The 27,074-nt window shown below is 36.2% G+C and overlaps 3 protein-coding genes across 3 annotated transcripts; all 3 read right to left on the reverse strand.

The window, feature by feature from the left end:
• Positions 1 to 1,203: 1,203 nt before the first annotated feature.
• Positions 1,204 to 4,279, reverse strand: LOC125478902 (protein EDS1L-like). Its single transcript, XM_048587696.1, has 3 exons — positions 3,884 to 4,279; positions 2,297 to 3,049; positions 1,204 to 2,172 (listed from the first exon to the last, which is right to left on the reverse strand). The coding sequence occupies exons 1-3, from the start codon at positions 4,238 to 4,240 to the stop codon at positions 1,447 to 1,449; spliced, it is 1,836 nt and encodes a 611-aa protein (XP_048443653.1). The 5' UTR covers positions 4,241 to 4,279; the 3' UTR covers positions 1,204 to 1,446.
• Positions 4,280 to 6,941: 2,662 nt separating this feature from the next.
• On the reverse strand, positions 6,942 to 9,653 carry LOC125479014 (formin-like protein 4). Its single transcript, XM_048588005.1, has 2 exons — positions 8,546 to 9,653; positions 6,942 to 8,412 (listed from the first exon to the last, which is right to left on the reverse strand). Exons 1-2 carry the CDS (start codon positions 9,346 to 9,348, stop codon positions 7,086 to 7,088), a joined length of 2,130 nt encoding a protein of 709 aa, XP_048443962.1. The 5' UTR covers positions 9,349 to 9,653; the 3' UTR covers positions 6,942 to 7,085.
• Positions 9,654 to 12,191: 2,538 nt separating this feature from the next.
• Positions 12,192 to 14,547, reverse strand: LOC125478943 (two-component response regulator ARR5-like). The gene is made up of 5 exons (XM_048587851.1): positions 14,179 to 14,547; positions 14,008 to 14,084; positions 13,776 to 13,853; positions 13,585 to 13,655; positions 12,192 to 12,703 (listed from the first exon to the last, which is right to left on the reverse strand). Exons 1-5 carry the CDS (start codon positions 14,339 to 14,341, stop codon positions 12,412 to 12,414), a joined length of 681 nt encoding a protein of 226 aa, XP_048443808.1. The 5' UTR covers positions 14,342 to 14,547; the 3' UTR covers positions 12,192 to 12,411.
• Between the last annotated feature and the right edge of the window lie 12,527 nt (positions 14,548 to 27,074).

Raw genomic sequence — 27,074 nt, forward strand, 5'->3', positions numbered from 1 at the left:
ACCATTGAAGCATTGACCAAAGACTTGGTCTAACAGGCGTATACAATAAATACTCTAATTTTGTGTTTTGAGTAAATTGTAACAATGGTCTCTTAATTTTAATTCAATTGAAGTAATGATCCCTCAATTTAAACTCAATTGTGGCAATGATTATTCCAACATAACTCATTTTGACAAAATTCTGACGAAGTTGACGAAAAGGATCATAGCTACACGTTTTAATGAGTTAAGGAACTTCAATTGTAGCAATGATCATTCCAACATAACTTATTTTGATAAAATTCTAATGAAGTTGACGAAAAAAACTATAACTACACATTTTGATCAGTTGATAGACTAATGGTAATGAATTTTTATTTAACGGACTATTACTTTAATTTGATTAAAATTGAAAAATTATTGCTAAAATTTAGTCTTTGTATTTTTAGTAAGAGTTCAAACAGTATTTTATGAATAACGTGGACGAGATATTGCAATCCAAGTTTCTATTGCCTGTAAACAATTATTGCTTGACGTGGTTGACGGCGCTTGACTTGCTGTACTTCACCTGTGAGTCAACCACAACTTCTAGGAACGATAGGTCTTGGCCTTCCACTTTGTTGTAATTTCATTCTTTCTTTATTTGCAGGAAATTATGTTTGCTCTGTCGATTTGGAAATTTACTGTGAAATTGAGCTACAAGGAATCTGTAGTAAGTCGCTGTTTTTGTTTTTAGTGTTGGTTTAGTGTTCTTTCCGTTCTATTTTTAATTTAAAAGTTGTTTCCGATTTAATTTGTGGAAAATGCATTGTAGTTAAGTAATCTGATTTCTACTTAAACTCGTAGATTATTGTGGTACTTTTTAAGTGTATAATTACGTCCATCCGTATCCACATAGAGATTTTTAATGTGCTGAAAACACGGTTCGTTACATCAAGTGTAATAATACAGTTAGTTGGAAATTTGAAAAGAAAAAATTCCAATCGATTGTATTATAATACTTGATATATTAGACCGTATTCCTGGCACACTGAAAAATTTCTACACATATACCGACCCATACAAACTCAACAAGTGTGATTCTGCGACCCTTCTGGTTGCCATAAAAAAATTATCAATGTTACTTGTAATGTAACATTCATTGCATATCTGGAACCGAAACTATCACAATGAGAACTGTAATGGTTGGACACAAATGAAAACTACACCAAAACAAAACACAGATACAACAAACACCAAATTATGGGAGTGGGTTCGAACTTTGTGCATAGTGGACTACAACAATGAGAACTGTAATGGTTGGACGATTACAAATGAAAACTACACCAAAGCAAAACACAAATAGTACAAACACACACCAAATTATGGGGAGCGGATTTGAACTTGGGTGCAGTGCGGAAGGTAGGCACATTGCCTTAGCCAACTCGGTTACGCCCTCATCCGTCCTCTTATTATCACTTCGTACTACTACACTAGCATATTTCCTGAACCATTCATGAGTCCCAAAATCGGGTTTGTTTTGAGGTCATCGGGGAGTCTGCTCCACCATTCCTGGAAGGTTGATGACTTCAACACATCCTCGCGGAGAACCCCGTCCTGAATCCATTGTCCTATTTGTCTCTGAAGTTTGATGACCCTCTCTTTCTCCTTGTTCACTGCCGGGAGGTCACCAGAAAGTTTGTGCAACTCCTCCAACTCTGCCCAAAAGCAGGACTCCCCCCGGGAACCTGCTGCCAGTTTTTCTTTGTGCTCGAGCCATCTTTGTGCGTATTTGTAACGCTTTGGCCTGCCTCTCTTCATATAGACTCCGGTGTCTTCGCCCTTTGCGTGTCTGTAGAAGTTAGCAATGTCAAGAGGCTCGACAAGGTGGCGAAATTCAGTTCCAAGCTTTACCCACTCTGGTATAGCCTCAAATTCATCAGGAAGATCATATTTTTTCAGCATTTCAGTAATCTCATCCCATATGGCTGCAAGCACAAGCCTTGTCACATTTGCTTCGAAATCAGTTTTGTGCTTTTGAAGCTTGAACGCGTCGTAGTATCCCACATTGTGCTCGTACAAGTCTCGGTAATCTTGCAGTTTTTTCATTTCTGTCTTCATTTCTTCCTTTTTAAAATCAAATTTGCCCTTGTTTCTTTGTTTTTGCTTCTCGAATACTCCCGCTGCACGAAGGCATTGTCTAGCTCTTGCACTCTGCAATGTTACAAGAAAAATATCTGAGCATGTTAAAGACCCAAACAATAAAACATAGGGCCCGTGTGATAACCCTTTCATTTTTATTTTCAAGTACAAATGGATATCGGGAAAGAGTACTTACCAGGCCAAGGTCATCAAAGATGCCATCTGAGGCTAAGGCAACCGTTTCTAAGTTATCGTCACAAGTAACACTCTGCATCTCCAAGCTGCCTTCAAGTTCATCTTTGTATCCCAAATGCTGGTTCAAGCATTTATTGGCGATTGTTTCCCATTCACTTTCGTTGCTTAATTGACAAGTAAAGAACAAGAGTTGCAACACAGCTTCAGGGTTTTTCAAGACAACCAGCTTTCCATTCCCGGTACAGAAAATATAAGTGCCGAAAGGTTTGTAAGGGCTTAGCTCAAGGAAATTCGCTACAGTTTCGAGTAATAGATTTGGACTCCCCATTAGTTTAGAGGCGGCACTGCTTGCAACAGATGATGCATTGCTCATCACATTTGCAAACAATTGCAAGGCCTCCGAGGATGATCCAATCGATTGACTCGCGTAGTTGGGGGAATTTGGATCGAAGAAGGGGATGATTTTCTCGAATTCTTGACGAATGGATGACAGGGGAGCAAGCAGAATTCGAGGGACAATGTCATACCTCATGACAAAATTTATGAAGTATTGAGACCAATTTTCCCTCCTAAGAGCATGAGAAATAAGGTGGTCACCAATAAGGGGAGATCCGAAAGTCACACAGAAGAATGATCCATTGTTTTCGTTCGGGAAATTTTCCAAGAGCCAGATTGTGGCAAGCGCAGCAATTGCGCCGCCGATAGAGTGGCCGGTAAGTATTATTCTCATCCCATTATTGATAGCCTCTTGCACCTGACAAAATTAAGAGTAGATGAGAACACTTGAATTACAAAAGATTTGGCCCGCAACACATCATACATATATGCCTCAAACGTCACTGTAATATGCTCAACCTAAATCCAACCTGTTAATTTGTCTTGTCTAAATATATAAATTCAAACTCATTTGCAAGTTTTGCGTGTATCATGTTTCACCTGTCTCTTTATTTTTTATTTTCGTCAATTGAACATAAAAACAAAAAATACTATGAAATAATATCAAGTATAACATCGAGAACACGCCTTAAAATACCGTAAAAACTAATGCCGGACATATTACATAACAAAAATCCAATAATTTTCCCAAAAAAAAAAAAAAGAATATGGAAGCACATCACATGAAGATAACGCGTCGTTATTGTGTTTCGCAAATGAACACTGAACCTCACTTGTCCAACAAGACTTGACTCGAACACTTGATTTTTCATCTTCGAGCTCGTTTAGATATGCTTTTAAAATAACTAAAAGCATTTTTAAAGAAAATATTTTTAGGTTCCAAAAGCATGCTATCTGCAAGAAACATCAATTATATGCTTTCTTTTAGGAAGCACTTCAAATGCTTTTCTAAGATTTACTTGCATTTTTACTAAGCATCAGTTCTAAAAACATTTTTACCAAAAATGTTTTTGATTATTTTAAAAACACATCCAAACAAGTTATGACGTGGTACATTATTTTTTTCCATGTCTAGACACACACACACACAATTAGACTAGAATTACCTACTCTGTAACACACGAACAAAATTCAAGAGCACCATAGCAATTCATGTGAAAGTCCAAAATTACATCAAATTCAAACAACACACCTTAGCTTTCAGCTGGGAATTCTCCAACACATGTTTAAATTTGTTAAGAAATGCTTGGTTGATAGTTGCAGTTGCCAAGTCTTTCTCTTCTGGCTTTCCAGCTGGGTCATAGTTCCCGACACTTCTCAAGGAAGGAAAGAGTTGGAGATCGGCTTTTGCTTCTCCGAAAGCACTTCCTCCAGAATAATAACTCTCCACAGACGAAGATCCTGCAGGAAAGCTGAAAACAACATCTGATGATCCAGATTTCTTCACAAGAAACAGATCACCTGGTGATTTCTGAGTATTCAAGGACAAGCTTTCCAGTATAAGCTCTTCACTGATTTGCAACATGTCTCCAAGCCTTTGAACAACCATTTTTCCGAATTTTGGTATTTTTCTGGTTTCAGATGCTCTTTGCTTTGGGCTTGCTTTAAAGAGAAGCGTTGAAGATGGTGGGGTGGATTCGAAATTACATAACTATCCTTGAAGGATTGACCAAGACTTTGAGGTTTAAATATGTCTACTTGTACTATATGTCAAGCACAATTTCCAGGAACCTGTCCTGAATGTGATTATTTTTTATTTGTAACTTTATATCATTTGGTTTAGGCTTCCTTGGAAAGATTCTGCAGGAAAGATTAGATTAATGCTTTATTTACTTTTGTTGCTGTATTGCAACTTGCAAGGTCCTTGCCTTCCATTTTCTTTGAATGTTCCCTTCTTTTGCCTTGTTTTCTTCTCTTGCGCTCCTCCAATTTTTCCTTGTCTTTTGATTTGTTCAATTTAAAACCTAGATAAATGGGGGAGAAAGAGACCGTTGTATTCGCTCATGGTCACTAAGACGTCAATAAACATGTAGTAAACAACGATGTATATAGGGATAATTTTGTCAATTTAGTCTCTCCAATGCCTTTTTTAATTAAATATTTTTTAACTTGCTCTGTTTGTACGTATCTATCCAGTATCATCCTATAGAGAAATTTTTCATTGTGACCGGAACATGAGTGGTACATCACATGTTTTTATAAAAGTGTTGGGAAATTCTATTTTTAAAGTTATTGACTTTTTTAATACATATATTATATCATTTATATAATGAAACATGTTGTACCATTCCGTATTCTTTACATTTAAAAATCTATCATTGCCATGGCTTTAGGCAGTTATTTTGTGATTTCAAGGCCCTTGCCGTCCACTTTCCTCGAAGGTTGTGTTACTATTGACTCTTGGGGAATGTCACTTTTTGCTTGCAGATGTGAAATTTCTGTGAAATTGAGCAAGAGAGGACAGAAGACTTCTGGTTTAATTTTCTTATAGTCGGTAGGTGACTAGGAAATATATCGGGAAATCGACGTATCGATTGGAGTTTACTATCGTTGTACCGTCCAACTATTACAATTTTTTATTAGAAGTTTGTAAATGGCTTTTTTTATGCGTATTTTAGAGATTTTAATAGTTTTTTTTTTTTTTAATACAAACTTCAAAGAATTTTAATAAACTTTATAACTCTATATGGATTTTCGTGAATTTATATGAATTTCTATTATTAATTTGTAAGATTTCTTTTATGAATTTCTTAAAATTTGAAACAATTGAAAATCACACGCAATGACATCATGTCATTTTTTAATGGAATCCTACGATTGGAATTAAAACTCCCTCATCACAACGCACGCAGAAGCACTCATGTCTCGCAAAGGAGAGCAACAGTAGAATATTATTTCAAGAGCCTTTCAGTAAATTGATATAAGGCAATAAACTCCAACTAATGGAATGAGGGATCTTGCATGTTCTTATAAATAATTGAGCTACTCTTTATATTATCAATTAGATTCTTGGTGGAGCTGTGACTTTCTCCAATTACTTTATTTGGAGGTTAGGACAAATTATTGGGTTGAGAGAGGATGTAAGCTTCTGAATTTTTATGTCTTTCATAAACAGATTTGTTAGTTGGTCCTGAGCTCGATTTGCCCTTCCTTACTGTGTGTGTATATAATATCGTTTGTAATGTTTTGTGAACCTCAAAATCAATTGTAACATTTTCATTCAAATTTACTTCCTTCGTTATTGAAATCCAAAATATTTGAGACATGTAGATAAAGATGGTAGATTCTAGCAAGTAATTTTAGGTTGAGAGAGAGAAGGAAGAGCAATGGCTTAGCAATGACTGGATTTCCCAGAGAACATGGTAGAGAGGTGGGCGTGGTGAGAGAGAACTAGAGAAGCTTGAAAAGAAATTCTAGGGGTGGAGATGAGATTCTTTATGCCCAGTTTGGTATTGCTTTTTTTCACCAAAAATTGTTTCACTTAAAGTTAAACAGTAACAAAGTGTTTGTTAAAAATACAATATATTGCTTATTTTAAAAGTAATGACCTCCAGATAGCAGCTTTTAAAAGCAGTATGTAAGTTGCTTTTAAAAGTTACTTTAATAAAAAGCGGAGTTGAACTTTAAAAATATCTTCAATTCTAGTAATAATCTCATTTATTTTAAACAATGACGTCATTTATCCTTCTAAACACTGCTTTTACACAGTTTTTCATACTCACAACACTTTTGGAAATATAGTTTATCAAACACTCAATTGCTTTATTTTCCAGCTGATTATTCTTAAAGCACAACAAAAACAATTTATTAAAAAAACACAGCAATCCCAAACTGGCCTTAAGTCTTTATTATGCAAAATATTCGCTCTTAAATTTTACAAAATCTCCTACTTATTGAAATTCAGACATTTTGAATACCTATAATTTTTATAGACTCTTTAAAAGGATTTTTATAATCCTAATTGACTACACTTATATTTGGATGCATTCTTTTAAATCCTGTTAAATACTACTTTGACTACACCATGATTTTAAAGTTCTTTAAAATGATCTTTTAGCCACTTAGTAATACGGTTTAATGATATTCCTCTTCACTTGTAAGTAAGAGGTCTTAGGTTCAATTCTCACTAAAGGTGAATTTGAACCACATTATTGTAAACTCATTATGAGACTTAACTCACTTTCCCACCCCTCTTAGGGTATATAACATCATTTATTATAAAAAATAAAAAATTACTTTAAAATCTTAACTGACTACACCAAAGTTTTTTAAGATTCTTTCAAATCATAATTTGACTACCCTCCCTCCTAAACATGGTTAGCTGAGAAAATGCAGGAAAAGGTAAAAAATGCATAGAAATTTAATAATTCTAGCAAAACTATATTACATCAGCTTCAGAATTCATCTTCTGATTCACTGGAAGATGTCCATGACACATCTGAAACAAAATGTGAGTGAAAGTTCATCAACCCCATTGATGTTATGCTTGAAAGTGACAGTGGCGGTGACGATGATCCTACCACTTTCGTAGAACTCTTATTCTGTAGTTTACTTGAAATTTCTGCACAAACAAGAGTAACCATGTCTAGAAAATCTTTCACAATAACAAACAGCTGAAATGGTGCAGCTCCTTTGTCTCTCGAAGCTCCTGCTTGGTAGTACTCGGTTGTTTTCCTCACAAGCTCCATAACCCTAGTTTGCTCTTCTCTCACCACCGTGAGCTCCGCCTCACATTCCTCCAAAAACCCCTTCATTTCTCTTGCAAACCCTCCTCTCTCAGCATTGCCACTCTTTGCCAAAAGCTTCTTGATTTCGCTGACACGGTTGCTTAGAGCAGAGCACATGTGGATGAAGCTGTCATACTCTGTGGTTGCTGCTTTCTTCACATTGGATAGTTCAGTGCTCAATCCTTCTAGCTTTGACAATCCTTGGATTAAGTACTCTTTTCTTCGCTCTTCAGTGGTTAGATTATCCGAATTCAGTGTACTAGTTTGGCTTCTTTGACTAGTGTTTCTTCCAAAGTTGCGGTTTTGATTTATCACGAAACATCTCCCCTCGGATTGAGCTACTTGTTCAACCACAAAGTGAAGTAGAGTAGTCTTTCCATCAGTACTTTTGATATCGGATAGCTTTAGAAGAGCACTTAGGTTGAAGCCTTGTGCATTGCCTCTTGCAGTTCCAGCATTCATTCTATTGCCAGCTTTGAGAATTGCCTCGAGAAGCTTTAGGAAGAGCCCGCGAGTTCTTAGCTCCTTGCACCCAAGTTCAAGTGTTTGCAAGGACTCCTTGAGGTGAAGGACTTCAAGATCATAGTTTGCTCTGAAGAGCATCGCATTGAAACGCGTGAATGCCGAAGGAACAGCCTTCAAAATGTGGTAGAGGAAAGATTCACCAAGTGCTAGTTTACTAGGGTTTCCATTGAATTGGAGGATTTTTGCTTCTTCCTCTTTGGTTGGAGAAATTTTGGTGAGCTTTTCTAGTGTATCAGCACCAAGTCCTTGTCCATCAAGCAGGGCAGTAACGATTTCTTTTTGAGAGATTGCGAGAGATCTTAGCACGATTGCGGTGTTCTGAGACTTTTTAGGATCTAGGATGAAAATTTGAGATGTTGGTGCAGAGTTAGGTTTGCTTGAAGCTGAAGGCATGTGGTTGTTTCTCTCAGAGGATTGGTTTTTAATTTTGGAATATCCAAAGAGATTTTCCATAAGCTCATCATCAAATCTGCATAAAACATTCGAACTTGTCTAAGTTATGATCATGTGACATGAAACAAAAAGTAAGATGATATGCTCGTTTAATAACCATTTCAGTTTTTCGGTTTAAGTATAATGTAATAAGAGTGAGACTTGATTACCTGAATGATCCATCATTGATTTGATCCCAAACCATTGAATGATCAGCGGCAGCCATAACCTTATCCCAGTGCAGCGGCTTCAGCTTCGTTTGCCCGCCACCGGTTGCTTTTAAACCCTCCTCCCCTGTTGAGGTCTCTGCCCTGCTCTTGTAGCTTGCTCTGCCTCTAGGTGCAGGCGGCGGTTTTAGTGACAAACCCAAACCACCTGCCTTAGGAAGCGGCGGAGGTGGTAGAGGATTCTTTTTTACCATAACAGGTGGCGGAGGCGGTGGTGGTGGAGGAGGTGGAGGTGGAGGTGGTGGTGGTGGCGGCGGTGGCGCAGATTTATCGTTTGCCGGTTGAGCATGCTTTTCCAACACTTTTGGTGAAATTTTTCTAAGTAGAGGTCTTGGAGGATGTAGAGAAAATGGTTTTTTTACCAACTGATCATGATTGATTAAATCAGACGGCTTAGAATCCACCCTATTTTCTTCTTCTTCATCATCATCATCTTCAAAACTAGGGTTAAACATAATCTTTGGAAAATTTGTATGAGCATGTCCAGCCTCTAATTTCCTCAAGTATATAACATCCACACCATTCTCGTCAACAATTAATCCCTTCACATTCCCACCACATTGCCTCAACTCCTCGCGATTCATCGCCACTTCTTCGCGGCGAAAACTCCCATTTTCCTTGCCTTTTGTGTTGCGGCGAGCAGCGAGGAGTCTGTAGACGAAGAACAAGATTCCGGCAATAACTAGAGTAGCTACAGCTGTTGCTGCAATAGTCTCGGCAAGTATTGTTCCTTTGGACTGTGGCATTGCTAGGGTTACACACCTGAGAGACCACTAGAGAATAATCCGGAAAACTACTTCCTAGAAAAGCAGTTGGATAACTAGTGCTTTTGGAAAAAGGAGGACCAAAAGAACAGGTTTATTTGTTGGGTTTTTTTTGGATGATGAGTAACTTCAGTTCATTTGTTTCGGTGCTGGTTGTTGACAGTTTCAATGAAGGTAGTTGTTTGCCTTGTTGATGTTGTTTTAATGAAATTACTGGAATAACCTTGATGGGGCAGTGCAGCTACAAGTTCAAAGGGAAGAGGTCGGATTGTAGCCATGGAGGTTTGTGTCATTTTGTAACGAGGGGGGGGCTAGTGAGCAATTGGCAGATGGCGGGTGGAGGTTTTTGTTAGCCGTCCTTGAATTTGCAGTGTTGTAGATTACGCCAAATGCAGGAAATTGGAGATGTTGGTGGGATTCTTAATTCCATGTATGGAATATGGGTGGATATTAATTTTGGATTCATAGCAGAATTCCAAATTCCAGCTGGTGAATTAAAAGTTCGTTGACATCATAAACGGAAATATACACAAATAGAATGAGTTTCGAATTTTTAGTGAAAATAGAATCCGATGAACACTAAAAGGGTCAAAAGATGGGCACTGAATTACGGTAGTTTATTGTTGGTTAAGTGTTCTTCATGTTCTATTTTGATGAAAGTTTTGTATCAGATTTTATTTTGTGACAAGACGTCTGTAGTTGTAGGTCAAGTAGTTAAGAGCATTTATCTATGCACTTAAGGTCTTTTGTTTTTGTTTCGTCTTCATTGTTTAGTAGGATGTGCATGGCGATGGTGATAGAATAATGTATAACCATCTTTGCCTCCATCTCCACGTATATTATATTCTATTAGCATTGTTTGGTTGTTAAATTATAATAAAAAAGAAAATATTGAAATGTGCTTAATTATTCGTTATTAACAAAGTTAAACGAGCCTGCAATATGCCATAGGGCTTCAGCAAAGCTCACCACAGTTGTATGGAATTAGTGCTGCAATCGAAGTACATGGATTGCATTTTTAGTTTTTGAAATATTGATCATTCGTAATAAAAGATATACTAAAATTACGCACATAAACGACTGTAAATTGTTGATGTAGAGTTCGTCTCACGACGCATCACCAACGATCTAACATGCTCAAAACGCATCCTTGGTCTACACTCACAACGGATCAATGGTCCACCAAACGCGGAGCAAGAATTTATATAGGAACGGGCTGATATTTTCCCTTGTTATGAGAGAATGAAGTGTAATTTGGTTTATGATGGGCTAAAATGCAGTAGGGTACTCTTCCCTGGCGGTCCACAATTACCTATACACGTGACCCATTTTGCAACAATGTCTCAGGGCGGATCCACCATTGGGCAAGGTGGGTCGGCTGAACCCTTCAAAGTTTTAAAGTTTTCAACGGGAGAGTCGGGTGTTGTTTTTTGAAAATATCAGATGCTTTTAAAAAGCTGGCCTTTAATTGTTCGACGAATTGTCTTTATGGGTATTGAGCAAGGTAGCTACTAAAGTTGTTCTCTAATTGCTCGACGAATTGTCTTTATGGGTACTGAGCAAGGTAGCTACTAACCTCATGAATTTGTATGCGTTGCTATATTTTGATAGGCTCACTTGGCATATGTTGGCATCTATGGCATGCTCGTCCAAAATCTATTGCCATTAGTCAATATGCGCTTAGTGCAGTTGACATCTGTCGACAAACGTGCTGTATGACTTGACAAATGACCTCAAAACCTACCTTGATGAAATACCAATTTACATGCTATTCCATCCCAATAATTTTTCTTAGGCCCGGTATTGTCTCATTGTCACTTGCAAATGCTTGGATGACCGATGCTAACATACTCTCTAACAAATGCTTAACCTCATGGTCAAAAAGGATTAAGCCTTCATAGACATGGAAAGCTACTGAACCATGTCTGGTTCAGACGATATGACCCTTTGTGGTCCCGCAAAAACGAAAGAAGGAAAGCATTGGAGAAGCCTCATGAAAGGAATCTCATATATTGATTGGGTCCCTTGTAACCAGTGAGGCTAATGATTCAAAGGTTCTACATCTCTCCTTGCTCGTCTTTAAAGCCAAAAAAACAGTTTGCTGGATTTCCCTTAAAGATCGTACATTCACACGTTTACCTCAAATCTTTCCATCGTGGCCCCATTGACAAAACATTTGGCATCAAATTAGGGTTTTCAGAAGCAACATGCATAAACACATCACGTGAAATTATTCCATTATTCCAACACCAAAGGGTAAAAATTGACACCAAATCGGATACTGAATCATTTGAATGACTGTACACCATCAGTTGGTCTAGCGCCATGTTCCCATTTAGTTGTAGAATATCGTTTGATTGACGGATAGAAGAACGGTACATATAGTGAATTTGATATTAAGCTATTAGATAATTTAACGGCACCTAGTCTTTATTTAGTTGTAGAATAACATTTGTATTTGCACAGCTAGAACCATATACTGAGTTTGATATTAAAGTTGTCAGATAGTCAATTTATTGGCATTCAGGTTTAATTTAGTTGTAGAATATTGTTGAACTCATACGTAAGGACCACACACGCGCGCGCGCACACACACATACACATACATATACACACACGTAATGAGTTCAACATTAGGTTAAATCGGTGATAAAATTATCTTTGTAAATATTATCTTTCGTAGAAAAAGAAAATCATTTGCGTGGTTGGCAAGAAAAATACAACAAAGGAATAAAGATCATTGAGACAACACAATATTCCCCTCAAATGTCTGGGATTTTCATTGATTGTTTTTAGATTTCCGTCTGCAAAATCAACTAAAAAAGTAGGAAGCAAAAGGACTTTTTAATACAAGACTTTCATATATGTCTGCTCTTTCCCCCCTTCTTTTTCCTGGTCCAAGTGAAATTTTGATGCTGGAATTTACATATGGCAGTGGAAGAAAATTCACGCACATTGGCAACAGGAATTTCTCTGTTCTGCAAAATGGGGGGCGCTGTGTGTCAAAATGTGGAATTACAATAACCCTAATGGCTGACATAACGATCAATCCATCGTGTGCAATCTCGGTCTCTTTGACGAACATCGTGGCAATGACGATGATGGTGACAAAGGTGGTAGCTGAGACGATGCTAGATTGCAAGCGAACGGTTGCGAAAGTTGTGGTAAAGAGGAGGGAGATGATGATGCATTGTAGTCAACTGAAAATGTTCTTTTGTGAATCTTTTTCTCTTCGGTTTCTTTTCTTTCTCCTGCCAGCATGAAGTTTTTTAAACGGTTCACGTCGGAAAGCTTCACCGGCTTCACTATATATTCCTCAGCTCCTTCCTCTAAACATCTGTAAAACAAATTTGTAAGAGATTGATCAGTCAAAGAACATAGGTAACAGACATTAAGCACCAAAAAGAAAGATGATAACTCATGATCGTCTCGAAACTTAGTTTAGTGAGAGACTTTCCGGCACCTATAGGACTGTAGCGTCCAAAAACCATGATACAATGTCACGTGAAAAAGTTAAAACACATTCGGCGTATGATGGACCTTAAGCTAACACTATCTTATAGAATAAGACATCATGCCCATGAAAAATGTACGCGGCAGATTTTGCCCGTTAGACTCCATGAAGGGGCAATGAAATGGGGGCCATAAACATGGGGGAATTTATTAAATGATTAATACCTGGAAAACATAATAATAATTGTTATTTTTAATATAATTGAACCAACCATGTTAGGTCATTATTTTATAAGATTTGGTTGATCCCCAAAAGATTCACCACTAAAACTGGTGCCTAACATATTTTTCATAATTTCGAAAAAACACCAATATTTTCCTATAATTTAAAATTTTGGTCCATTTTTAAAGAAATTTTAGGTCTGCAGATCATGAAGATCAGAATACAGAATAATACACACTGATCAGACAAAAAGATAAAAACAAAATGATCCGGCAAACTAATTAAATGTTGATTTAGATCAATAAGAATCCCCTAAATCCAATATCGTAAATCGAAATCGTAAATTAATAGATAATCATGCAAAAACGACAGATTATATGAATTACTCACAATTATAATCTTTGTGTGATTGCTCGATCGTTATGTATAATTGTTTTAATTACCAAATTTCATAGGATTATATAGCTAATTAACAATTATAATCTTTCTGGCTTATGATTAAAAAACAAATCAAGTAACAGTAAAACATAAAACAGACATACCTATCAATACGAGTAAGGATGTTTTCCGATGACATGATCACCACCGGAACTTCTCGAAAAGCCGATGATTCCTGTTCATATGCAGATCAAAAAATTAATCTCCAAGTAACAGCCATGATAAACTCAGAATCCAATTGTAAATATTCTATTTTACTCCTTAATCATGATTAAAACAAGATTAAAGGGCTAACCTTGATTTTCTTTAGCAGTTCATATCCTGTCATCCCTGGCATTGAGTAGTCCGTTATGATCAAATTCACCTTCATGTTCTGCAACCACAAAAAAAAAAGGTACATAAACGTAAGAAAACCGCCATAAAACCAAAACAAGACGTTTCATTTTCCGTTTGGCAGCTGAGAAAATGTCATATTTTTCCTTCATTTTCTCGGAAACCAAACTGATTCAAGGCAGAAGTTTTCTTACATCAAATCCAACCGAGCTCTTCTCTCCATCCAAGCCCAGATACTCCAGAGCTCTCGTCCCACTGTCAACGGCCGTCACTGCAAAAGAAAATTCAAATCGTTCATAAACCAACCAATCAAAAAACAACATTTCTCAGAAAAAATAAAAAACCAATCCGGGGTGTATGCGTACCTTTGCAGGATGATATCTTTAGCAGGCGTTCAATGACCTTCCGGTCCACGTGGCTGTCATCCACAGCAAGAACATGCAGCTCGCCGGAACCCATCTGCGAATCACCAGAAAGATCAAAACTTTCGGTCAGATTCCGCCTGAGAATCTCGCCTGCCGTCGCCATTGAGCTTAAGAGGGCGTCAGGTGAAAAGGCTCAGCGTGGAAAGCGTAAAAGGAACCAGAGGAGAAGAAGAATAAAGTGTTTGAAGAGTTTGTTGTGGCGTTAAGAGGAAGGTGAGTGATATATTATAGTGGGGAGAGGCGTACGAAATGGGAAATAGAAAGAGGTGGGTGGGTGTTGCTTTAAATGGGCAAAAGGCTAAAGCTGAGATTCTGAGGATCCGATATATCTCTGAGATTTTCTTTTCTCTTTGCAAATCTAGCTGAGAGGATTACTTGTCTATTGTCCTGTCAATCCTTGTGTTGGTATGTATTTACTCGAGTTTAATAGGTGAAGTTTTCTGAGTGTTACTATGCGTTGTTATTAATTGATATGTTATAATACAAATAAAAATAGTAATCTATTTTTCTACCAAGTTTATATGTAAATCAATACTATTTCATTGGTATATTTACTCGGGTTTAATAAGTGAAATTTTGTAATGTAACTGTGTGTTGTTATTAATCAAAGTATTATAACAAGAGTAAAGGTGGTGATCTATTTTTCTAACAAGGACGAATCCAAACCAATGCTACTTATAGGAGATTGGATTTGAATTTTAGTGCAAAAAATAATAAGCATATTGACCTGACCAACTGGTATATACTATATTTTGTACATCATGGTTGAAGTGTCATGAATTTAAGTAATTGTGTTAGTAAAATTACTAATAGAGTGTCCAAATCCGGGTTTGCTTAAGTTGGTGCTCCACTTTCTTCACTCAACTTTGAATCTCTACATGTGTAATTTAAATGAATTATTATATCATTTATGAAAAAGTAAAAACAAATATAAAGAATAAAGTTTAACTCTTACTTATTGTAGTGCGCAATTTTTTGGTGTTACTGTTTGTAAAGAAATAGTGTAAGTACTCTAATCTCAACATGACACTACTCACGTGAGTGCAATAACATGTAACCTTTACACTAGGCTTGAATTTGTGCGTATGACCTCACAAATGTTGATTCGAGTATCAGACCTAAGATTTTATCTTATCCTATCGATGTAGAATCCTGACTTATATACAAAACCAACTAATCTAACTTAAAATCAGCATATAAACGTAAGTAACCAATGAAATGAAATATCGTAAATTACTTGTGAAAATGGTCACCGTCACAGAAAATGTATAAGGTTCGCTTTGATTTGTAAAATCTATATTGAGATTTGTGGGGTTACAGTAGAAAGGTGGTGTCTTTTTGACTTGGTTGCATGCAGCTCCAACTAATGCAGTTTCTCGATTTCAGATTTAATGATTTCTGTTCCAATCCATTGTGCTGAATCCAATGGTCAAAACCTAGCTAAAATGTGGATCATATGGATGAACACCCATGGACCCATGACCCATCCATGCCTAGTGACAACAGACAATAAACATTGTGATTATTTGAATTTGACTTCAAGTCCTTGTTTTGTAACTTTGAAAATTCAAAACTGGTTAGTCCACAATAATTCGTAGCGTCGTTTAGTAGTATTTAATTTCACTTATAGGTAAAAGGTTTTATCTTTAAGTCTCGTCAAAGATGAATCTGAACTAAAATATTATGGCTAACCCATTGCGAGGTTTAACATACTCTCTTTATCCTTAGTGTAGATAATATCGAATGTATATAGAAAAATCAGTTGAACCATGACAAATCTTTCAATAGTATATTTGTTCCATATTTTTCCATAATTTTTTTATTAAATATTGGAAATACAATGTTTAAGATGAATAGAGAGGATTTTAGATAAGTAAAATTTCTAAACTACGGATCTAATTTTTTACGAAATTACTTGATTTGGATTATGATCAAACTGTTCTAACGAAGTTTTATCACGTGGAAGAGTTGAAAAATGTGTTAGGAATAAAAAAGTTGAACTGTATAGCATCTTTCTATATCTTTTGGTTGGGGTTGGAGGGGCATTTGACTGATTTATGAGCCATGTCATATCTACTCAACATCTTGGGGAGATGATTCATAGTTAAATGACAGATTTGGGTTAGCTGTGATCTAACCATGGTCTCCTACATATGGCCAATTAATTAAAATTAGCATGGAAGGTCTTGGAAATATTGGATTAGATGGATATGGCTCTGCAGTTCTTCGTAAATTTAGGAAGAGGATCCTTTCCGGATTTGCCTAATAGGCATTCTATGAATTTTCACATCATAGTTGTTTATCATACATCGTATGTTCAGTTTTCGTCAGGTACTATTTGTGTTTAATTTTAAATAAAAAAAGTTAAATAATTTATGACCTCATTATGTACAGTGAATGATTAAAATGTGAGGATCGTTAAAATCCCCACAATTAGAATCCGGAATCCAAATTCATAAATTTGCCAATAAATAAGATATTCATCCATTAAAATATTGAATTAAGCACCTGGTTTTTCGAGGAGGATCCCATTGTATGTTGTTTATTTTTTAGTCATATATTTTCTCCTTTTTAATTATTGAAAGTTTGAACTTTTCCCTTTTTTGGATCTCCCAGTACGAAATCTACGGATTGAAAATTTTGAACCATAAAGCGAGGGAGAGAGAGATTTAGACTCTTTGTTTATATGAGGTGGGCCAAAAAATAGGCTAAGAGGACGGTAAGATTTAAAATAAGTGATTATGATTTCTTGTTTCGTCGACTCTGAGATTGAATAAGATCTCGATTCAACTTTTACCACTAATGCTGCACTATGTGAAAAATGAGTTTGGTATGGTGGTAGTGCATAAAAATACTTGGTCAGAAAATAAGGCATAGTTTACTTGGACTCAAACAGCTCCCAAGTTCATTGGTGCTTGCAAAGGATATACACTTGGAAAGTGGGCTATTAACTAATACAGTAAACTGGAGTACTGGTTTTTAAATTATGAGTTAATTGTAGTTTTAATTTCTGAACTAAAAATTTATTAAAATTAGTACTTGAACTTGACAAAATGTGAAATATCGGTCATCGGAGGCAAAAGACGTGAGGACTTACATTAAAATTCAGCACATGACACATGGGATTAAAAGAGACATACGCACAACTCTTCGATTTACTACTTGAAAGGGGGTCACGTTCATTTCATGTGAAGTTGGAAATTCTCAAGGAGATTAATAAAAATGACCCATACTTCACATTACGTCAATTTTATTTTAATTTTAATGAATTTTTAATTGCGCAAATAAACCTACAATTTGATCATTGTTCAAGGATCAATGCTTAAATTTACTCTATTAAAATTTACGAGACGACTATGGTGTAATCATATTACAAAAAATTATCAAATGCGAGATAAATCCAGCAATTGAATTGAATATTGTAAGTAAATCCAACAATACTAAAAACTGCAAATTTTATCATTTTTATGAGGTTAGGCAAATAGTCAGATAAACATAAACCACTTGACTAGTTTACATTGTGTCGATCGATCAACCAATCACTGAAAATGAAAAATCCCAAATCCCATGAGATCCTTATTCTCAAGAGAAGTAAAAGACAAGAAAGAAAGTTGTATCCGCATGATTAGGATACCTCTGGAATTGATCTTATTGTAAAGTCATGAAGGATGAATCAATTCAAATTGTTCATCATCATAATTTCAGTCTGCTAAATCTGAAGGCCTCCGATCTCCCACTCAAAAGCTTCCACCTCTTTATCCAATTTTGACCAATATCTTAAATTACATTTTTGAAAGGCCCCAACTTAAAATTTTTTTTTTTCAACTTTAAGTTTGATTTTCTTTTGGATGTGTCGATGACGTTCACTCCGAAGCGCAGAGTCCAACACCGACGACATCAAAATTGGCGAAGAAAATTGGAAAGGGTTCCTCCGGATTCATTTCATCAAATTCACTTAAAATTATTTAATTTGAAATTTTAAAATTTAATTAAATGACTAAAGTTATTATAATTTTTAAAATCACCCTCTACTTGTAATTGTTAAATTAAATTTTAAAAAATTAAATTAATTAATTGGATGAATTTGATAAAAAGAATCCTGAAAAGATACCTTTTCAAGAAAATTTAGTTTGAAGGGTCACTTCCCCCAAATATATATAAATTTCGTACGGACACGACATATTTTGGATTATCAAAGTGGGGCCCACTTTTCACTGTGGAGGAATGATGGAGAGAGAGAGAGATTGATTATCCGATTTGATTCTCTCTGCTGAGCAACCTCCATTTGCGTGAAGTGAACAGTGAGATCTTAAATTAATAAATAACTAGCGTACAGACATACACTGTTTGAGGAAATTTTTTTTTTTTGTTTTTGAAATAGAAAGAAAAAGGAAAAGAATGATAAAGAATGTGGGAATGAGAATTTTTTTTTTAAAATTTAAATTTAAATTTTTTTTAAATTAGAGATATGTTCAGATTACATGTAGGTGAGGTTTTGAAAAAAATCAGAAAAATTTGATTGTGTGAAATTACATTTTTGTTCTATATTTCTTATTCATGTTCTGTTTTAATTAAAGGGTTAAAATGATAATTTCATAGGATTTGACAATGAGTATTTTATTAATTAGTAAAGACAATACTCTGTTTTTATCTTTTTCCTTTTATAAAATAAATTAATTAATAATATAGGCCATGAATAATCTGATTTATGAACAAGGATCATTTTCAGATTCTTTTTATGGAAATCTAAAAATCAATCATTCGTATTTATTTCTCATACATTATGCGATGAGAAAGAGAATCCAAAAACAATCTATCTCCTAATTTATTAGTGATTTGCCAGGCACTTTGGTGGTGGCCTTTGGAATTTGATCTGTTGATCGACCTTGATTCTTGCAGCCGATCAAATATATTGTACGTGTCCACAGTTGTTGCAACAGATGAGAGTTTATATATACGTGGTTTTCAAAAATGATGCACCACAAATCTAGAAAGATAGAAACACTGTTTTCGGTTCTCCTTGAGTCCACATTTCAGTATCATTTGGATCTATATGGCTTTGAAAGAAAAGAGATGTACAAATGATTTAAAAAACATCTCACCATAAAATCATTTAAATTCACGCTGAATCACTAACTGTTTGATCTTAATACAACAAGAAGAGAAAGTATAACACAAAAATGATCACTTACTATTTGATTGAGATCGAACAATGAGAGACTATTATTGCTTTAGACCACGAGGTCCACGAGAACAGGCGTGCAAACAACACTATTAAGATTATTGTTCTAAAAATCCTGGCTTAGGGTTGCCTAGGTGCTAGGCGGTTGGCCATTACCACAATTAATTCTTAGATGTTTAAAAAAATAAGAAAGGGTGTCCAGACCTGCCTAGGTATCCGCCTAAATTGCTTAGGTCACGACTCTCACTTAGACGTATTACAGATACATTTTTCTATAACTTATAAAAGACTTGTTAGATACTTGGATGAACACTCATTATACATTGTTCCAATGTTTTCAATATGTTTTGGTATTTTATAATTTCTTTTTTGTCAAACAAATGTTTTGGAATTATATATATATTTTTTGTTCAAATGATAGATTTGTTAGATTAGAGTCGACAGGGTTTGAACTCATGTCGTTGTGTAAGGGCAACACTCATGATTTCCATGATAGATTTGTTAGTGAATGGGAATTCCCCCTAATAGATGTTGTGAATGTAAATTAGAATTTCCATGTTTATTACTCATAATCCAAGTAGGTAATCCAAGTAGGGAATTATATAGAGTTCCTTAATTAAATTCGTGAAATGATAAGTTATCGCATTGATTGATTAACATAAATAAATGCTAAGATCATGCATTTTTTATTCATGAATTGATTAATTGACGGGGTTGCGGAATGACTTTGGATATGGATGTTGTTATTATTATTATTATTTTAGTTGATCAATGTGGCTTGAGAAGAATATTGTGCTTCATCATTGGTTCTTTGACATATTGCATGGTATGCATTGTGATATATTGTTTGAGACATAGCGATTTATGTGATGGATGCTCAAGTGTAGTGAAATGACGAACTACGAATGACTTGATCCCTATTGAGGGTACGTAGGCAATCTTACGGGAGGTTAGATGCAGTCATAAAATGTACGAAAAATTACTACGCAATTCGAGGCATGGGATGTGCTTGGTACATATCCTGGAGGCGAGTATGTTAGATATACGGTTATTTGATGATGACATGCGTCGATCCTGGACGTATGTCGGGATCGGGGCGTGACAACTATAATAGTTTTCGTAACTTTCCATTTGCATGTCCTTTTGATAAGTGATGTATAGGAGTTATGGCTTCCTACAATTCAAAGGCAATGGCATTAGCAAATACTTAGGTATTATGCTTGGGTAAAATGAATGTTCCAAGTAAATGAAATGGGCAATGCATTGTCCTTAGTACTACAATCAGATTGTTTTGTTTATTTTGGCATTAGAATAAATAGAGATATGTTCTCCCAAATGATTCTGATTTGTTTGGTGTGCATGCTCTTTGTCTGGATTGATCATAAGTTGTTGTAGGGATAGTTTCTTTGCTTCTCTTAATTATGTTCATGGCTTATATCTCCAATTTGATTGCATATAAGATTTATTGAAGCTTTGAATTTTCTGATATTTTCTTCTTTTCTAAAGAAACGAAATTTATTAATGTATTTGTGAAAAAGCTTTATATTTGTTTGGGCTTATGTCTTTATAGTTATTTGAAATGATGCTGCCATTTCTGTAGGTACTTTCAAAGAAACAAGGTTCATGGCGTGATCGTATACGTGACAAAAGGAATTGACATGGATGACTTGGGATAGGTCTTCTCAAATCCGGTTCATATACCAGATGCAGAAGTCATGTCGACATAATCTGAAGTCAAGTTGAGATCTGAAATGGCGATGGAAGGGGCTGACATGGATATTGGCATGGAACATTCTAATATGATCATTTTGAGTTTTGATATGAAGTTACATGATGGAGTTGACAACGGAGATGCACTGAAGTTAGTGGAAAGAATCTTCTGCAGTGAAGTTAGAGGCCGAAGAACTTCCTTTGTGGGATCATTTATTCTGAGTCATTCCTCTGTTAAAAAACAACACTTCCAGAGGGTATCCTCGAGTCCATGCTCCTTGATAGAAAGAGCTTGAGTATATTGCCTGTAGTTGACCAGTTCTTCATCAAAGGGAAATTGGAAGGGAAGATAATTGAGGTACTGGCAATATATAAGAACGGAAGATCAGTTGGCAGATATCCTCACAAAAACTATTTCAAGTCATAAGTTTTCAAGTTTCTTACACAAGTTGGGCATGTGTGACATATATGCACCAATTTGAGGGGGACTGTTGACTTTTTGTGTATATTCCTGTAATCTTGAGATTTTTAGTTTAATATGATTTTATGTCAATTATTTCTTTCCTTATTTATAGGATTGTAACATCTTATAAATCTGTCATTGAGAGATGAATAGAACACACAATTATTCCAAAATGGCATTCTCTTCTGGAAGCACTAAGGTTTTTAATTTTCGACCAGTTCATAATAAAAGTACTTATAGTATTCAAGGGGGATGCCATTTTCCTGAATCAAACTCATTGTTACCATGCATTTTAATCTGAATTAGTAGCATGATTTTCGAAATCTCGAGGCCAACTCTAAATGATAGCCATTGTGGAAACATGCTGATTGAGTATACCTCTATAAATCTATCCAAAGATGTTAGCTTTGTGCAATCATCATGCATTTCTGTTTGCAGTTGTATTGTCCCAGAGTATAGCTTTCTCGACACCCGTGGATTGGGGGGGGGGCGCTTATGAAGGAAAGAACCTAGAAGCTGTTTTAGAAGTGCCATTTCCAATGAACATCCGCATTTTTAATTTATCTCGCAACGGAGTAGAATATATAGTCATTGACAAGCAAAGCAAGTATGATGAGTAATTTTGTTAGTGCACCTCAGGTATATGCATCAGACACTCTTTCTCTCACAATCAAGCCTCCCCCATCGATGATGGAACCCCAAACGAGAGCGTCACAGATGTATTCGTTCGAGTGACACAACTCTGTCCATACTCGAGACTCGGTACTCCGAAGACACTGCGATCATTGTCCCACCAGATTCAGACAATTTGACTGTCCTTCAAGCTGGTATAATTAGACTTGATTTGCGCAGGTAACTCGAGACTCTCTTCCTTAACACGATCGCTATTGTCATAACAAGAATATGTCATGATTTTTTTTAGTTTCAGGCACAGGGTACTTTCTTTTGCACAAGGAGAAGTCAGATTTGTTAATACCAATAGTGTACCTCCTTACAAGTAACCTGCGTCAGTTTTGTATAAATGCCTAAAACCACCCAATTGTAACTAACGATATTTCTTTTGATAGACTGAACTTTGCCGGGCTTGCAGGAGGTTTGTATCTCATTTGGTTAAGAGTATTCACTCTTGCGTAGTTGCATTCGAGGTCCTAAGTTCGATTCTCCCCTCCCCAATTTTGCTTGCATAAACAAAAGTACTGCCCTAGGGTTATGATTTTAGACAATTTAGTAATAGAAATCCAATTATGATTGTCCTCAATCGTACTTCTCCTCAATTCAACTCCCCTCATTCCGATTTTGGATTAGTGAACCCCTCCACTCACGGCAGTGTGCGCTCATCTATTACTTCGTTGATTAGATTTGAACAAAAACTTAAAGTCATGACTTAAAACTATTACTATGGGATTTTTCTTTCAGAATAATTGGATATTCCTTTCTTTTTAATCTTTTTTGCTTAGAAAAGAATCTGAAGGATGTTGGATAGGCCCGAGCCTATTCTTGTCTCTCTTTGGCTCCACCAGTAAAGTTCACACATAGGGCCAAGTACAAGGCTCCATTAAGCTATAGCATAGGGGGAGTTTTAGTTCATTAAGCTAAAAAAATACTAATTGTTTGACCTATTTTATGATTTTTTTAATTGTCATAGCCTACCTAGAAAATGAAAAGTCTGAATCGTAGAAGTGTTTTTAGGGAAAATAAGAGTTAATAAATGATAAATAAACTCATCACTTTAACCAACTAAAATTTAATGAATTAAAACCTCAATACAATAGTATATTCATTTGAAAGTTTGAAGGCTAGAACCTAAAAGCAGACTATATAGTTCTTACTGAAATTACATAGCTTTACGTAGGCAACGAAAAAAATTAAGCATTTGATTTCGTAGTAATAATTTTAACTTAGGCCACCAACCTAATAATTCCTGGCTCTGCCGTTGCGTCGGCCACCATGGGTGCATATATGGAAAGACAACTCATCGGTAAAGAATATGATCATAAATGACCTCAGTTTTCCAAGCCACTTTTACCGTTTTTGCGCCAATGTTATACATAACAACGTATCCAGATACTTGTAGATACAAGATATCCTCATTATTATTCCTGATCTTTTTCTCCTTCGATTCCATGGTCAATGGATTTTGCGAAACCATCCAGTCCAGGGAAACTCTGCCTAATAAATACCAATATTTGCCAGTGTTATTGGCCTCTTCATCTTCCAAGTACTCCCAAACACTCAGAAAAATTGGACAGTTTCGATTTTGAGCGAACTGGCACATTCGCATACAATATCCTTTTTCGAGATCTTGCTTTAATGGAATCTAGGATTTCAAAATATGAATGGATGGGAGTGATGAACTGATCATCTTGAGGCCTACGAATGCAACGCCATTTAAGATGTTCAATATCCAAACCGATCGCCCAGCCAGCATCAAAGTTCCACCAATACAGATTTCCATTGTAAGCAACCGCTGTGCGATTCAAACTACTAAGTGAAATTCCTACTACAATATGTTCTGTCTATTTACCAGTCTCGGAAGCGAAAATCTCGAGCTTTATTTTCGAGGGCCGCGGCAAGGATGAATGAGTTAATCGCACGATCCTGTACCAACTCTCAACATTAGGTTGGAATGTATTAGTTTTTTCCTTTCGGCTATCGTTGCCATCTTCCCTGCATTCCTTCTTATAGTAGTAGGGTTCGCAGATGAATCCGACCCACGCTTCCTCTTGGCAGCATTGATGAGAAAGGGAAGGAATGGCGTCCCATTGCTTGGTTGATGGATTGCAGACGTAGTAGTCCGAACTAGTCTTGGCTGCGCAGCACAATACTAAGTTGCGACATGCCGCTACTACAATTGGTTCCTTGTCTGGTGTGTCGACAGGCCTTTGAAAACAAGGGAGGAAACTCAAAGAAAAGCTGCGTCGGCGGCCTTGGTTTTCGGGCACCAGAGGCTGCTCGGACATGGTAAAGAAATCCCTCGCATCCCTTGGATTCGTGAAGATCAGAGTAGTTGGCTCCGACGTCTGCTTTTTATCTTGGACACACAAAAAGCATAAACGAAAGTAATCATCAGAGAGGAGACTGAACCAACGCTTGGAAACACACCTGCATTGAACTGCAGATTCGAGGGGAAGTCGACAAAGGATTTCCACCAATACAAAATCAGGGAGATCATCAATATACGACATGATCTTTATCGTTTGATCGATGTAGTTGTGATTGTGCAGATTGTTTGATTGATTGCTAATGGCACTTACTAATATACAGTGCAGATTCGTCAAATCCTATTATCCTAATTCAATAAAAATTCTTCTTTTGTGGGATGTGGTTTTTATCGCTACTTGTTACCAGAAAGCTAGAAATTTTTGGATTTGGATCCTCTTCTGAGCCCAAGGAGAGGATTCTCCTGACCGAGCAATGTGGACCGTTGAATTTTCATCTAACGGCTACAAATATGAGAGTCCCTTTAAAGTTATATTAATTATAGCCGTTGGATGAAAATCCAACGGCCCACATTTCTTGGTCAGGAGGATCCTCTCCTTGGGCTCAGGAGAGGATCCAAATCCGAAATTTCTCCTCCCATATTAGTCTTACTAGTGACTAAGTGATATATCATCTATGATGTTTAGGGTAGACTAGTAGTAATTTTCACGCTTCCACTTTCTCTTTCTTTTTAATCCTTTTTTTATTAAAAAAGAATCTGAAGGATGTTAGATAGGCTTGGGCCTATTCTTGTCTTTCTTTGGCTCCACCAGTAAAGTTCACACATAGGGCCAAGTATAAGGCTCCGTTAAGCTATAACATAGGGAGAATTTTAGTTCATTAAGCTAAAAAATACTAATTGTTTGACCTATTTTATGATTTTTTTAATTGTCGTAGCCCACCTAGAAAATGAAAAGTTTGAATCGTAGAAGTGTTTTTAGGAAAAATAAGAGTCATTGCGTCTCTAGGGATTGAGGTGTTGAGAAGTAGTTTTGAAATTTACTTGTCTTAGAGGAAGTATATTATTGATTTGCTACACGAAACCGACATGTCAACTTGTCAGCCAGTAGCTACTCCATTAGAGGAAGGATTGAAGCTTAGTGTTGACAAAGAGAGATACCAAAGGTTAGTAAGCCGCTTAATGTACTTGGCACACACAAGACCGGACCTTGCATATGCCTTGAGTGTTGTGAGTCAATACATGCATGATCCTGGAGAACAACATATGAATGTAGTGATGAGGATTTTGCAATACTTGAAGTGAAGCCCAGGCAAAGGAATTTTGTTTAAAAAGAATAATCATCTTATAGTTAAAGGTTATACTGATGCATATTGGGCAGGATCAGTGGACGACAAGCGCTCAACATCAAGTGGGGGTAACTTGGTTACATGGAGGAGTAAGAAACAAAATGTGGTTGCCTGTTTTAGTGTAGAAGCTGAATACATAGGTATGGCCTTAGGAATTTGTGAAATTTTGTGGCTTAAGCTTCTGCTAAGGGATTTGGATATAAAACATGATCAGCCTATGAAATTGTCTTGTGATAATAAAGTTGCCCGTGACATTGCACAAAATCTAGTACAACACAATAGAACCAAGCATGTTGAATTTGACCAGTTCTTCATCAAAGGGAAATTGGAAGGGAAGATAATCGAGGTACCAACAATAAGAACGGAAATTAGTTGGCAGGTATCCTTACAAAGGTTGTTTCTAGTCATAAGTTTTCAAGTTTCTTACACAAGTTGGGCATGTGTGACATATATGCACTAACTTGAGGGGGTGTATTGACTTTTTGTGTATATTCCTGTAATCTTGGGATTTTTGGTTTAATATGATTTTATGTAAATTTCTTTCCTTATTGATAAAATTGTAACATCTTATAAACTCCTCATTGAGAGATGAATAGAACACACAATTATTCCAAAAGAGCATTCTCTTCTGGAAGCACCAAGGTTTTCAATTTTCGACTAGTTCATAATAAAAATACTTCTAGTATTCAAAAGGGAGGCCATTTTCCTGAAACTCATTGTTTTCATGAATTTTAATCTGAATTGGTAGCATGATTTTCTAAATCTCGAGGCCAACTCTGAATGATGGCCATTGTGGAAACATGCTGATTAAGTATACCTCTATAAATCTATCCAAAGATGTTAGCTTTGTGCAATCATCATGCATTTCTGTTTGCAGTTATATCGTCCTAGAGTATAGCTTTCTCGACACCCATGGATTGGGGGCTTATGAAGGAAACCTAGGAGTTACAGGATTAAAAGCACACCACAAAGTAGCACACAATTGTCCTATTGATTTTCCTTATTAATACTAAGATTTGTTAATTGTAACATATGAAAATAAGGATATTTCCCGTAAAAGATTGTTTTATCTAACTACTTAAAATTTCACAAAAGCTAGGATGATGTCCCTACTTTATTAGTGATTTGCCAGGCACTTTGGTGGTGGCCCTTGGAATTTGATCTGTTGATCGACCTTGATTCTTGCAGCCAATC

This window comes from the organism of the source record quoted next, unplaced genomic scaffold (assembly GCF_019419815.1).
Source record: "Pyrus x bretschneideri cultivar Hongxiangsu unplaced genomic scaffold, Pyrus_bretschneideri_v1 Contig27, whole genome shotgun sequence".
Classification (NCBI taxonomy): Eukaryota; Viridiplantae; Streptophyta; class Magnoliopsida; order Rosales; family Rosaceae; genus Pyrus; species Pyrus x bretschneideri.

Excerpts from the sequence above, each read along its gene's own strand:
- LOC125478902 (XM_048587696.1), bottom strand. The coding sequence starts at position 4,240 with ATGGTTGTTCAAAGGCTTGGAGACATGTTGCAAATCAGTGAAGAGCTT. Across the intron at positions 3,050-3,883 it reads ATTCCCAGCTGAAAGCTAAG|GTGCAAGAGGCTATCAATAA; the intron begins GTGTGTTGTTTG and ends TAATTTTGTCAG. Across the intron at positions 2,173-2,296 it reads TCTTTGATGACCTTGGCCTG|AGTGCAAGAGCTAGACAATG; the intron begins GTAAGTACTCTT and ends GTAACATTGCAG.
- LOC125479014 (XM_048588005.1), bottom strand. The coding sequence starts at position 9,348 with ATGCCACAGTCCAAAGGAACAATACTTGCCGAGACTATTGCAGCAACA. Across the intron at positions 8,413-8,545 it reads ATCAATGATGGATCATTCAG|ATTTGATGATGAGCTTATGG; the intron begins GTAATCAAGTCT and ends TGTTTTATGCAG.
- LOC125478943 (XM_048587851.1), bottom strand. The coding sequence starts at position 14,341 with ATGGCGACGGCAGGCGAGATTCTCAGGCGGAATCTGACCGAAAGTTTT. Across the intron at positions 13,656-13,775 it reads AACTGCTAAAGAAAATCAAG|GAATCATCGGCTTTTCGAGA; the intron begins GTTAGCCCTTTA and ends GCATATGAACAG. Across the intron at positions 12,704-13,584 it reads ATCCTTACTCGTATTGATAG|ATGTTTAGAGGAAGGAGCTG; the intron begins GTATGTCTGTTT and ends TTTGTTTTACAG.